The 14,250-nt window shown below is 44.4% G+C and overlaps 1 protein-coding gene across 1 annotated transcript in view; it reads left to right on the forward strand.

The window, feature by feature from the left end:
* Window positions 1–730: 730 nt before the first annotated feature.
* Window positions 731–14,250, forward strand: part of BAALC (brain and acute leukemia, cytoplasmic) — a 49,310-nt gene continuing 35,790 nt past the window's right edge. Inside the window, exon 1 of the mRNA XM_018559196.1 lies at window positions 731–1,033. Within this exon, the coding sequence (XP_018414698.1) occupies window positions 841–1,033 (193 nt within the window). The 5' untranslated portion in view covers window positions 731–840. The remainder of the gene's footprint in view (window positions 1,034–14,250) is intronic.

Below are 14,250 nucleotides of genomic sequence, written 5' to 3' on the forward strand. Positions count from 1 at the left end.
CGTCATTGACTTGCATTACAATGCGTGTTTTGCACGTGTTCGCGTTGATAGATCCGCACGTGAAAACGCTGAGGCGTGAACCAGGCCCTGGACAAGGATGGGGATTGGAAGACATCAGGGCGGACGATGTTGCAGTATGCATTGAACAGAGTTGCAGCAGGTTGCGTCCCCTTCATATTATAGACCTCTGATGACGCCAGCAGGCATTGGGGATTCTCTAGCGATGGATGGTTAGGAGAGTGGACTGCGGCGGCGGCAGCACACGTGTGTGAGCAGTGATGAATGTGTAGTGACGTCATGGCCGCACAGGACCCATGCATAAAGAAGGGGGGGGGGGGGGAAGCTACAATCCAACTCCTCCTTCCCCACCGTGCTCTCCGACACAAAGAGCCGCTGCATCCTCCTCGCATCCACAGTCTGCAGACTGGTCCTCCTGCATCTTCCAGGCACAGCTACGACGTCAGCAGAGCTCACTCCCATCCATCAGGGGGAGGCTCATGTTTATTAGTAAGAGAGCATGCACTGAGTATGTGGAGGAGCAGGGGGGGAATCCAGCATTCAGCGATAGGTAGGCATGCCACGGGTTGCGCACAAGAATAATTACACTTTATAGGCACAAGCCCCCCTCTCCATCTCTGCATCACACCGTCACTTTCCAGCAACCCCTAACATGTGTGCACCCCCCGGAATCGTACTGCCTGCTTGCTGAACGGACATGGTGCTACGCGGGCTTCACTGCCTATCCTGTATCTCGATTTAATCATATCCGTGCCACAACTGGAAAAGTGCGAAGCTGCGTCGGTTGCGGGATACCCCAGCCGCTGCGTCGTTGAGGGCACCATGGGCTGCGGAGGAAGCAGAGCCGATGCCATAGAACCTCGCTATTACGAGAGCTGGACGAGGGAGACGGAGTCCACCTGGTTGACCAGCACCGACACGGAAATCCCCCCAACGGGGCTGGGGCATGCGTGCCAGGAGGAGCACGGCTCAGCGGAGTCCGCTGTGAGGGACAAGAGAGGATCCATTCACCCCGGTGAGAGCAGTCACCCTGTCACCTCATCATCTTCATCCCCACCAACCAGATACTGACAGATGTCATGCCATGTCACCTCATCTGCAGCCCATGAGCCACATACAACACTTGTCTAGTTGTTGACTTTCATGGTTCGGGACTGCGCCTTGTGTCTCTCCATTCGGTTCACAAAAATGTGTTGTGAAAGCTACAGAATAGGAGAAAAACACCAGAAAAGAAGGAAATGTTGTTGTGCAATGGGCCAGCATTTAGTAAAGGAAGTTTATGAGGACTGGCCTCTAAGACTTGGGGATGTCCCTCGAAATCTGGCAACTTTGTAGCCGATTTGTATATTCTAACTTGTCATTGATGTTGTCTATTGGGCTGATTTTAGCTCGCTTTGTGGTGTAGTAGTTGGCGTTTTACACATGCTGAGACTTGCAGATCCACGGACGCATCACACTGGCCACACACAGCAATTTTCAGACAATTCCGTCCACTTTACCAATAGAGCAAGGCAATCTACCGACAGCAGTTCTTATTGACACCTTCAACTGATTGATGCTATTAGTGATTGTTTTTGTGATTGGACATTGGTGGAACATGATTGAAGTTGCCTGCCAATTGCAGTGTGTATGATACAACATTACGGTCACACATCGCCTGATTTTTTTACACAGACGAATATCATTTATTTGTATATATTTAGTACAGCTTTAACTATTTTCTTATTGCATACCAGTCTTAAAAGAAAAATCTAGCTGATATTTCTAACCTCCTTACTGATTGTCTGTGTTAAAGAAGAACTTTTGGCAACATTTTTATTAACCCTTGCAGTGGGGCTACCCCTACACTGCAAGGGTTAACCGCTCATTTTTGTCTAGTGAGGAAAATAAAAAAGTTATACTCACCTGACCCTCCGAGCCAGACGGCTGTGAACGCGCTCCCTCCTGTCCGTCTCCTCCTCCGCTGCAGTGCCTCAGCGTCTTCACATCCTATACACTGTGTATGGAACCTTAGACCGCTGCAGAGGAGGGGTGGAGAGGTGGAAGAGACCGGTCTTACGCTGGGATCACACCTTAACGTATTGGAAAATCGCATTTGGCGGTTTTACCGCGATTTGCGGTAAAATAAATGCGCGGCAAATGCAAGTTTCCGAGGGGGTATCCGGCTGTATCCTGATGGATACAGCGGGATACGCGCGTTAATACGCCCCAAAAAAGCTCCTGTACTTCTTTGGGCGTATGGCGTTTTACCGAGCGTTCGTACGCGCGGTAAAACGCTCAGGTGTGAACCGGGTCTAAGAGCAAGCCAGTTCAAAGGATTGAGTTAGTATACATTTTTTATTTTCCACCCTAGACTAAAACGAGCAGTTAACCCTTTTTTTAAATGTCTCTGAGCTGGAGCAAGAATGTAGCAAGTGAAGTCAAAGCTCCTGATATGCGTAATTGTTCTAAGCTGGGGTTAAAGTGACATTAAACCCTCAGATTCTTTAACATAAACCAATATTGTAATGTGCGCCTTACTGTAATCCATGGTAGTTTCCCTTCTCTTTGCTGCTCTTCCTTTTAAATCCTCATGTCTTCTCATGCTTGGGGAGAACTTCCCTTTGTAGCTGAGTGCCTCTTCCTGTAGTGCTGGCTCAGGTTACAAACCTACACACAGACACCACGTATCCACCATGTATCCATTTCAGAGACAAGGCAGTCTGCTGCAAAACAGAAGTTCTGTCCAGCATGAGAACAGATACAGATTTAAAAGGAAGAGCAGCAAAGAGAAGGGAAACAACCATGGATTACAGTAAGGCGCACGTTACAGTATTGGTTTATGTTAAAAAATGTGAGGGTTTAATGTCACTTTAAGTATAGTAGACGGCAACAAGCATTTTCATGAAGGTGTCAGCCTATCACCAACCTGTTTCTCAGGAACAGGTTCACTTTTAACCATGACGGATGAGATTGAATTCAATTTTCTTTGGGGGGGTCAAAATCTGTTTATTTTGTAGGTGTGTTGAGGGTCAATTCACACACATCAATCTTGACGTACAATCAACTTATGATTGGCCAAAACATTGTAATGTGAGGGCTCTAAACTATCCAATCAATCTAATGGGGATCGTACAGTCAGATTGTAACGTGTGAGGTAAGCTCTTTTGAATGAATTTTATATGGATGTCTCCATTCATCCTCTTAGTAAATATGTCAAGTGATATTTCTAAAACAAAACTATTTTCTGTACGTCGAATTTATTTCATTGATCACTTGTTTTGACTGACTGAGTCTAGACTTTTATATTTATAATGAAATCGTCCTTTAAAGGGTTAGCTGGTGGTTGGTCGATTTTGTATTGTTCAGTGCAATTTATTGAGTGCGTCAATGAAGGTTCACAGCTTTACCATTGTTTATAATAGTGCCGGTTCACACATGTGTGCTGTGTTGGCGTGTGTTGGCAGGTCCGTTTGTCGACATGTGTTGTAGGCCTATCCATGGCAATGGCCGCACATAAAAATGCATGTACCATTTTGTTTTAACACATTTCCAGTGTAGAGTAACCTGCCCTTGCCATAACAACCTCAACATAACTACATTTTTTATGGTTGACAGAACAAAGTAACACAACATGCATAAAAATGCACATTAACATGCACATAAAATACATGAGGCGCAAACCCAATTGCATTTAAATGTGTGTAAACTATCATTGACATTTATGTGGTATGCTGCGTTAAAGTGGACCTTCCTTCCCTTAATAAACCTGAGTGTATTAGTACAATCTATATGTTGAAACAAAGTGAATAGAACTTAACTGCCTCCCAGGGGCATATCTACAACAAATTGCGCATCACTGGTTGCCAGGAGCTGGGTGGGGCACTGTCCAGAGAGTTGCCAAGTACTGGGCAGGGAGATGTGTAAGGGCCATACAATTTTCCCCAACTAGCTCTTAGCAACCTGGGGCGCTCTGGCCAGCATCCTGCCGGCATACACATCACCCCGCCCACTCTGGTTGCTAAAAGCTGGGCAGGGAGTTGTGTATGGCCCTTGCTCTAGTCAGCCACCTGCCCAGCTCCTGGCAACCAGTGACGTCACTAGTTGCTAGGAGCTGGGCGGGACACAGGCCAGAAGGGTGTGAGGTGGCAGCTGAATGTGAACCCTCTCCCTGGGGCTCCGCCTGCGACGAGGATTCCTCCCAGGGGCACCATGCGGAAGCGCAGGTGGGCGCTTGGATGGTGGACCTGAAGGGTCCCTGGAGGGGCTCCTAACTCGGCGCTGAGCCCCACTGGATGCACCGTGTTCCGGCGAAAAACGTTCAGGAGGCCTGGACCTCCTAGCCCGTGTCGCCCGATGCTCGGTTGGTTGTTGGACGTCCTGCAGGATAGTAGCAACTTGATCCTGTAGCCAGTTTGGACCCTGCAATTGTGCAGCAGTTTTCAGTTGGTCCAATAACTGTTTTAAATCAGTCATGTTTCTGGTTGTCTTTCAAGAGGCAAAGCAGCTGCAGGGGTGAAGCTCGCTTGCCGTGTGGCAAATCCAGACTGAACCAGTACTACTCCACCCCCCTCCAGACCACTAAGGAGGCCCTCCTGCAACTCTTGAAACCGGCCAATCAGGTAAGTGACCATCCCCCCTTAACACTAACAACCCCGTACTTCCGAGTTCCCTGTCCACCCTGTCATGTAGTCCTTCCGCCTATTTTTCTTTTCTTTTGCTCCAGGACTATCTTCCCTGGTTGCTGAGAGCTGGGCAAGAGATGTCTATGTGATTTGGGTGGGGAGAGAGAAAAAGTCGGCTGTCTCCATGGGTGAGTGTCACTGCTGCCTCCTTTTTGTACTGTTTCCCCAGTCTCAGAGCTCTGTGTGCATCGGAAACATTGCCACTATTTGAAAAAATCATCATCGGCGGCGGGCTTCTACTTCCTTGTTCTCTGGCGGCACACCAATGACATTTGCGTCTCATGGTATCCGCATGCGCTGTACCACATTATGTATATGGCTCAGCTGAAAAAAAAACTTTGTTTCGGAGATCTCTTGAGATTTTGCAACATCTAGCAAGATTTGGGAGGAAAGGCTTTTTGTTTTCATCAGATGGGTGTAGAGTCATATGGCACATGTGTGAGACAAGGTGAATGGAGTTTCCCTCTATTCTTGTTCCAGTGACAATTAAAGGAGAACTATGGTGTTGAGGCTTTTCCCCATAGTTCTCCTTAGGGTAACGGGAGGACACAAACTAGCATCCTCCTGTCACCCTAAGCTCAGTATAACGCAAACTGCCGCTCGCGGTATACTGAGATGCCACAGTATACCGCGAGCTACTGCTCGCGGTATACTGGGATGCCGCAGCTGAAGCGGATCCCGACAATTATGTCTGACCAGCCCCCCCCCGGTCACGGCAGAGAGCTGTGACAGGATCGAGAGGTGAGCGAACGTCGGTATGTGTTCGCTCACCTCCCGATCTACTGAGCCAACCTGTGACAGTTTCATTGTCACAGGTTGGCTAAAACTATGAGGTGAGTGAAAAGCACTCACCTCATAGTTCTCCTTTAAGAATTTTGGATTTTCCCTCACTTTCAGTCCCAGTGAAAATGGTACCCAAGAGCAAACAAAAAAAAATATTGGCTTTAGATACACTTTACAAGGGGTTGGGGAGGGTGAAGGTCCTCTATAATACATAGTTCACATGATCTTTCACAGTCACACAAGGCCTTCTGGGAGGAGATACAGCTTCTTGGCAGCCATTCTATGTTAAACAATCTATCTCCTGTAAAACTACCTGTACATTTCCCTGCATGCAATGTTTTCTGTAGTTCACTGGGGAGCACATAAAATACATCACTTTTATTCTTTCTGAACGTGAGTGGGTGTGCAGAATTAGACGGCAGATAGACCTGGGTGGGCTGAGTTTAGAAGCTTTGACCTACAGAACTGCAGGCTGGTTGTTAGGTGTTCTCAGAAAACCTTGTAAAGCAAAGGATTTTACAAAGAAAAAAAGCCGGGTGTGCTCTAGAAACAAAAGAATGAAAGTAAAAAGACCTGGGAAGATAAGCCGTGTGTGTTTCCACACATTTCAAATAAGTGTCAAGCTCGCACTTCAAGCCGGCCATACACCAATAGACATTTTTTTTTTATTAGTTCAATTCTCTAATAGCTAAAGCAGGGAAGTTAATAGAAATAGTTAAAGAAGTAAACCTACAAAATAAAAAAAACTGTTAGAAAGTAGAGTTTTGTGGCAGAATACACATGCCAAGTCTCTTCTGCCAAATAACGTCTGCTTCTCACCTCTAGCAGTTTTTTTTAATCTCTTGAGTACACAGTACGGTATCTGTTATATGCCGGGAATGGAGCCGGGTGCCAAGGATGATATAACTCCTGTGCGCATGCATGCGTGCGTCAGAGGCAGCCCAATGGATGAAGAGAACAACGGGGGGACCCGGAATAAGCAGCAAAGCATATGGTGGCGGCGGTGGATGGAGCAACGATTGTCAGCCGAGATCGGACAGCGCTGGAGAAGGGCACACTTGCCATGTAAGTGTGCCATAATGTGTACATAAGCTTTGCATACATGCACCTTGTGTCAAAAGTTACTTTTATGAATGTTCTTTCTGCTTCAATGAGGTCAAATCCAAGCTTGTTTTGAGTGCAGCGAAAAAAATGGAGGGAGCAGGATGAAAATGTTTTTCTTGAACAAACAACATTTTAACAGTGAATTGGTTTCGGTTCGGAAACTCCATTCATTCCAAAATTGAATGTTAACATCAAACTAAATTTTGAATGGCATTCTCAAGTCTCTGATGGCATTATTCAATGTTCTGATGCGTTCATAGGAACCTTCGTAGAAAATCAACTAGTATATGACCGAAGTAATACTTTACTCCACATAACACAGGTCCTTGTGTAAAGTCCAGTGGGGCACAATGGATAAAGTTGGCCATACACGATTCTAATTTAGTGCTTTTGGTAACCTCCTGGCACATAGTTTATAGAAACATGGCCTCTAAACATGGATTACCAGATAGTGGCATTCCGAATGTCCCAGATTCACTTAGGGGGAAGACCATGTGCCAGGAACTGCATGAGATATTTAATAAATGTGCTAGGTGCATTCTTCTCAGGGTGAATTCCTTGTCATTGGATGGTATGAATGATGGGTGCCAGTCACGTTAAATTGATTTTAAGAGATTTTAATAGCACATGCATGAAGAATAAAAGGGAACGAGGGTGAAGGTAGCACAGGATATCTGTAGATTTTGACATACACAATCCTTGATCTTCTGCATAGTCTTTTAACTTTCTTGGTCCCTCTTTCATAAGGCTTCACTGACTAGACACTTAAACTTTAAAGGTTCCTGTGTAGTTTCCAACTCAGTCACTCACCACCTACATGTGGGGGACATCTGCAGCTCCACTTCCTCAAGGCCTGTAGCACTCCATGGCAGCCAGTAATTTAGGAATACCTCCCAGGAGTAGAGATCCCCACAACTTTCCAGATCCCCATGCCCTCAGGCCTAAGGACAAGACTTATGGTTACAGATGCATCCTCCCGGGGTGAAAACAATACAGGGAAGACCATGTGCCAGGACATGCCTCAGATATTATAACAGGCCCCCAAGCCTGCTTATTGGCCAGGTAAGCAAGAAAGGGGGTATATGTTTCCTGGAGCTCTGATATATCAAATGTATCCCTTTTTATAATTGCAACTGGTCATCAAAGTCATCAAGATTTTCCCGGACACAAAAAGGAGGGATACAAGACAACAAACTGTGAGTACGGTTGATGACTACCAAGTACGAATAGGTCCCGCACGGGTCTCCCCCTTGAATAAAATCCAACATCAGGAGGAATTGATCTTTATGGGAAAGTTCGAACAGTCCCAAAAAATTATGTGATTTACATTCCCTAACTAATAGATCAACGAAAGGTGTTTATGTATGGAGGACGATGCATATATATATGCCCCTAGTGGACTGCAATTATCTCAAATTACACTAGTTATAGAGACTTCTTCTCTTCAACATTTGATAAACAGATTGTATCCACCATATCCTAGGATGTACTACTTGCAGAAAGAACTGATTACAGTTATATTCTCAAAGTAGACGTGCAATATCCATCTCCTTGGATCTGATATCTTCGCCAAGCAGGGGCACAACTATCGATAGGAACCAGGTGTTGAATTGGGAGTATTATCTCCTTTGAACCTTAAAGATATTAATTGCCGTAGATTGTGTGGGGCCCATAGGATGAATGCATGAATGTATGAGTGCTATGAACAACGTTGTTCTTTTATGAAACTATTGAGAAGCGGTGTTATTGGTGCGGTACTTTGACATTTTTTACTATTGGCCAGGTAGTAAATATGGTAGTAAACATCCTTAACATGGAATGTTATCTCAAGCACACCCTGCTGGAGCAAACTCAACAAAGCAGGTGACTGAGAATAATCACTCCACACTTAAAGGACACTAGCCAGCACACAGGTGAGCTGACTAACTTCACAATGAGATATTACAAAATGGCATTAGAAAAATACTACATCCCTGCACTAATTTTGAATGATTTCTGTGAATCAGCCAAAATTCAAGCCGAGGGTGGCCCTGTCCATCACCTGGCTTGACAGACTTTGATTGAAAAATCAAAGGAGTCACATGGAAAATAGTCACAATTTGCCAACCATCAACATGCTTTGGCAAGTCTTTATTTTATTATAGTTTTCCAAAGATGTTAGCAGGTATAGCTTTGCTCACGTTTTATAAAAGTTGCTTAAGTATGAAAACTTGCAGAGAAAAGAAAATAGGTTAACAAACAGGGATCCTACAGCGACCAATCACACTCCTTGCTTCAGTATCCCAAGGGTTAAAAGGTGAAATGTCATTGGTCACTATGGACAACTAATCCACCTTGGCTCCCATTTCCTCTAGTTTTGTAATGATTGGCTTGTCATTACATCTCAGATAGTGGTAATCTCACTGCACCATTTAATCATGATTGTGATTCATTGCTAAGCTTTGTAGATTGTTATTGATCTGAAATCTATTGTTGATAGGAAAACACTGCGTGTCTCTATGATTCACATGACAGGATGGTAGAGATATGGCCTCATTATTCTATTTGTTCATCTCAGTTCCTGCTCGTTTCTGGCACAAGCTACAGCTACACGGGTAAACCAATTCAATAAAAGTTTCATATCTTTGATGGCCCTGTTCTCCTTTTGTGTATCTAAATCAAAAACTTTTTTTTTTAGAGTGGTGAAAGATTAGAGTCAGGTTTTTATTTTTGTCTATGGCCCCATCGGAGAGACTCTCCCTTTTTTTTGTCCTGGTGACACTGGGGCTATAAAGGAAGTAATGCGTTGTCGTCAGAACAGAAAATTAGAGGAATTCAAATGTCCAGCAGTGACAATGGACTAAGAGATTTCCTTTTATTTCCTGTTGTGTGTAAAGACAGGCAGTTAAAGGCAGTTTTCTAAACAGATGGGACATGGATGTCCAAAAAAACCTGAACAGGGTTTAATATTTCTTACTCTATTCAGAATTGGGGAAAAAGCTTTGCATTTAGTTGTACTTAAATCAACAAAACTGGGATATGGGGTGCTCTTTTTCCCCAAACCTTCTAGAAGCTAACATAGCAGCTATGTCATGGGAGCACACTGCTGGACATAGTGGGAGAATTACAACAGGGCTCGGTTCCCCTGAATTTTAAGGAATGGTCAATCCTCTTGTAGTTATACCTCAGTTTCAAGGGAAATTGGCTTTTTATATTTAAGAGTAAGGGTTCATACAGACGTAAGGAGGGGGCAACACACGTTTTTCAAAAAAGTTGACATAAGTGCAAATGTTTTGCTCTATCAGATGTGTTTGTGGTGAACAAGGTGATGTAAGGACCTGCCTGGGGATAATATGGAGAAGAACATTAGCTGTCAGTATGTACCTGGCCAGGAGCTATCACTTGGTGCTTTCGTATGTTTATTAAAGAACCTAATAAAGCTCCCAGACCATGTATGGAAGTCGCCCAGAACTATCCAGGTGCCTCAGTAGTGTATATCCTATTCTAATTTATGACGGTTCCAACATTAGGACATAAAGCACAGTTCATCTTTATGAACAGGACATAAAGCACATTCACAGACATGTCTCCAGACCTCCTTAAAGTGTAAGTCAGGGCAAAAAAAAAGAAAAACATATGAAGGTTATTTTTAGAAAGCATGCACATGTTCTATGTTTTATCCCAGACCTTGCAAGCCCCAAAAAACTGTTGATCTGCTAGAAATGCACTCAGATGTCTATTTCCTGTTGTGGTCTGACAGCACTATGCCTTTTCTGGACTGAAATGGTGTCAGCCCTGCCAAGTTGTCTTTTGACAGGCTACAGAATCCCTCCACATCTCCCAATTGTTATAGAGTTGTCACTGAATGTGCAAAATAGCAGAGTATCATTTTAGTAAGCCTGTCGCAAGTCAGGATAAAGGGAATATAGTGACAATGCTTAATTGTCTCTGTAAAATGGGGCATAGCAGGAACATGTCCTTTGCCTACATACTTTTTTTTAAAGATGTCCTCTTTCTCTTCTGAGAAATTTAGGAAGTACGGTCATATACTGTATACAGCTCTCTTGGTCTCTAGCGATGCAGTTTCAGGCTCATATGATAGCGTGCGCACCATACACAGACTAATAGGGTGGCTTTTATATTGCTGTGTTGGATACTCTATGGATGTGCTTCATACATAATGCCATATCTTGTAAAGAACAAACCACATTCTCTGCAGAGGCCTGTATCTCCTGCAATGCTTATATGTCAGCATCTCTGCATCTTTTATGGTGTTGTGAATAGTGTGTGGGCAGTATGGATGCTTAGCCGGCTCGCTCTGCAGCATCCTAATGACATTCCTTTATTTCAGCTGCAGACATTGACTGCTTAAAAGTTTTCTCTGAGGCCCTCTGGCCCTGTACTGATAAAGAGCTTCTTCAATGGCAGTTCTTAAGACTCGAGTTTCATGAACAGTTGCATTTCCCTACAAAATTCTGCACGCTTACAAATCTGCTATTCATTTTCTGCAGACATTGTTCTTCTTGTTAGGTGAAGTAGCAGCAATGATTTATATCATGCTATGAGGTCCCACTGAATTAAACCTTTACGGACCTTTACCCTTATCTTTAAAATAATAAACAAACACACCTTTAGATCCCCACAACTTCCCAGATCCCCATGCCCCCCATAAGTCTTGACCTTTAGAAATGTTTAGTAATGACAGTTTACAAACACATACTTCTAGATCACTCCCGGCTTTGCATTCTTTGCATACATTATTTCTCTTTTCTTCCCCAGTCTTCTGACAGTGGCCATGTTTACTAAGGGCAGGTTACTAGATTTCCTTTTACTTCCTGAAAATTGGTTAATGTGACTAGGAAATGCAACCATGTGCATTATCTCAGGGGCGGAAAATGCCTTTCACTGAGATGAGATTTCCCAGCAATGCTCTGCTGATGACAAGGCAATCCCAGTGTGCATTGCTTTGGCAAGCTGAAGTCTTTTTTCCCTTTCAAAGCAGGAAGTGAATGTTCTGCAAGTGTAAGTATTTCACAATCACAGCATTTTACACCTGACATGTCTATGTTATTATTAATCACCATACATAGAGTGATGCCTTGGTAGAATTTGATTATTGAGTGTGAAGGTCCGCACTAAGAATATTACCCTCACACTGCAAGGGTCAAGTGTTTGTTTATGTCTAGGGGACACTATTAAAAAAAGGTTTTACTTACCTGATCCCTGCTCCCGCCATCTCTGTCCAGGCTGCTGGACCGGTTTCCCCAGCTTCTTCTCCCCTTCGCTCCAGCAGTCTAAGGACCCAGTGGTGTCACAAGGGCGGTGTGGCCCGCACCCGGGTGACACCATTGGAGGGATAACACCAAAATGACTGACAGTCATTTTGGTGTCACTTCCTCTATAAAGTCTGGCACTCGGTCATGGACCGAGAGCCTGACAGTGTCAGGAGAGAGGAAGGGACCCGGCGGCATACCTCATCCCGCCGGGTGAACTTCCCCTCCTCTCTCTGCCGGCATCCACTTCCAAGATGGCTGCCGGCAGGCGTCATTTAGATGACCGTGCATGCACGATGACACCATCGTGCGCGCGCGTGGTGACATCACACACATGCGCGATTACGTCACGGCGGGGTGTCACCTGGTCTCCGCTCCGGGTGACACCTGGCCCTGGGACGCCCCTGTAAGGACCACTAATGTCATCACAGCTTTTGCAGGTCCATTGACCTGCAATTAGATGTGAGGACGCCGAGAGACATTTCAACATCTGGAAAGTTAGGCCCCTGTGAGGCTCCGAAACGTTGAATCCATATGTCATGCTAAAGCAATATGAATAAAGATGACGTTCCGAAGCAGAATGGTGTACGGACAACATATCTTCTAAATAGTATACTGTGCTACCATCCACCAGTTGTTCCAGCACCCGTTGGATTCTGGGTACATGGTATGGTGTCCGAAGGGGATATTACTAAGACATACATCACCATGCAGCCTTAAAATGGAAGTGAATTAAAGGGTGTTTCAATATTTTTTTAGGAGTGTTCATTTAATTACTGCCCTCATACTAAGCTAAGTTCACATTAGGCATTGTCATCTGCAGCATCTCTTTTGCATACCATTTCTGACATAAATAGAATTGTACCGTCATTTCATAAGAACGAGCTGTATCTGTCACCACAGAGAAACATGTTCTTTGCCAACTTGCTCTTTGTGATGGAATCATCACCCACATCAGGAAAATGAGACAACACACACACAGGGCAAGGATTAAAACATTGAGTGTGGGTGAGTGGGCAGAACAGAATGTACATATTACTCTGTATTGTCAATATAATAACTTGTAACATTAAAGATGGAGGACAAAGAGGTAAACCAGGCCAAGGATGGGAAAGATTCATGCAGCACTGACACAACAAAGAGAATGTGTCACTTATGAGACACTGCGGGGTTAATTGATTGTAATTGCTGTTTCAACTGTTATAATCCTATCTTAACCGAGGAGATTTATTTGTTTCCCTTCTGGGTTCTAATTACTTTGTCCTTCTTGCTACCACAACTGTCTCTTCCTTTTCAGTTCTGAATTCAGAACTATAATAGACAAAAAGTGAAATTGGGAGTTTTCACTGCATAAAAATCAGGACATTTTGGTAAAATGTTGTCATCTGGTAAAATGCATTGAAATGTGCTCAATGGGGAAGGTGAATGTAAAGTGGTTTTTAAAGGGGAACTTCATTCCCCCCTTGGAATTTAATAAATCTTTCTTACCATATGTGCAGCGTTGTCCTTAAAACCTTACCTGCCCATCAAATACAGCGTTGTCCCACTGCAATTAGCTGTTTAGCTGACACAACTCAGGATCTTGGTGCTCCTTGGTCACTGGTAACTTCCTATGAGTCCAGGTCCTCATGACCACTGTGACATAAGGAGAGGGGACATCATTGAGGGGCGGTATGTTTCCCCTCGCTTTCTATCCTATGTGCATGAATAGCGGAACCCTGACCAGGGTTTCGCTTTGACTTTGGGTCCGGATAGTCCAGCTCGGGCTTTGGGTCTCACCTGGATAGTTGATTGCTTGATGAATGCTTGTCCAGGTGAGATAAAAGGGGAAGGCTGAGACATGGTTTTGCTCTGGCCTGGGACTCAGACAGCCTTCTGAGAGAGCTACATGTTGGATGTGTTCAGAGAGAAAAAGAACTTTGCTGCCTGGACTGTTTTTCCCAGGGAAGGTGATCCCCCATTCGAGCTATACCCCCACACCACATTCTCTAGGGGTGCATCTCCATACTGGACTGGATTCACAGTACAATACCAATATCTATGGCTCCTTTCACACCCATGTCTGATCAGGTCTGCCTGTCAGTTTTTCAATGTAACGTGCATCCAATTACCTTCGAGTCCATCAAGGTCCGGGAAAAAATATTGACAGAGTTCTCTTTTGGCAGGCCTGATCATGGTTGGTTGGTGGTAATTGGATGTTAATGGACACATGTCTGCCCACATCTGCCTCCCCATTGACCTAACATAGGTCCGTACAGCTCAGTTTTCATATCCATTGCAAGGATGACATCCATTCCATACTGCTCCGATCCGCAGGGGCTCCGTGCATGGCACCTGTGTGAAAGGGGCCCAATAAGGACTTTCCACAGCCAAAAAGGCCAGTAACTGGTCAAAAGTAAAGATGGAAATGTATGTAAAGGTATGTATAT

This window comes from Nanorana parkeri, unplaced genomic scaffold, assembly GCF_000935625.1.
Source record: "Nanorana parkeri isolate BGI_ZX_2015 unplaced genomic scaffold, ASM93562v1 scaffold16, whole genome shotgun sequence".
In the NCBI taxonomy this organism is placed as follows: domain Eukaryota; kingdom Metazoa; phylum Chordata; class Amphibia; order Anura; family Dicroglossidae; genus Nanorana; species Nanorana parkeri.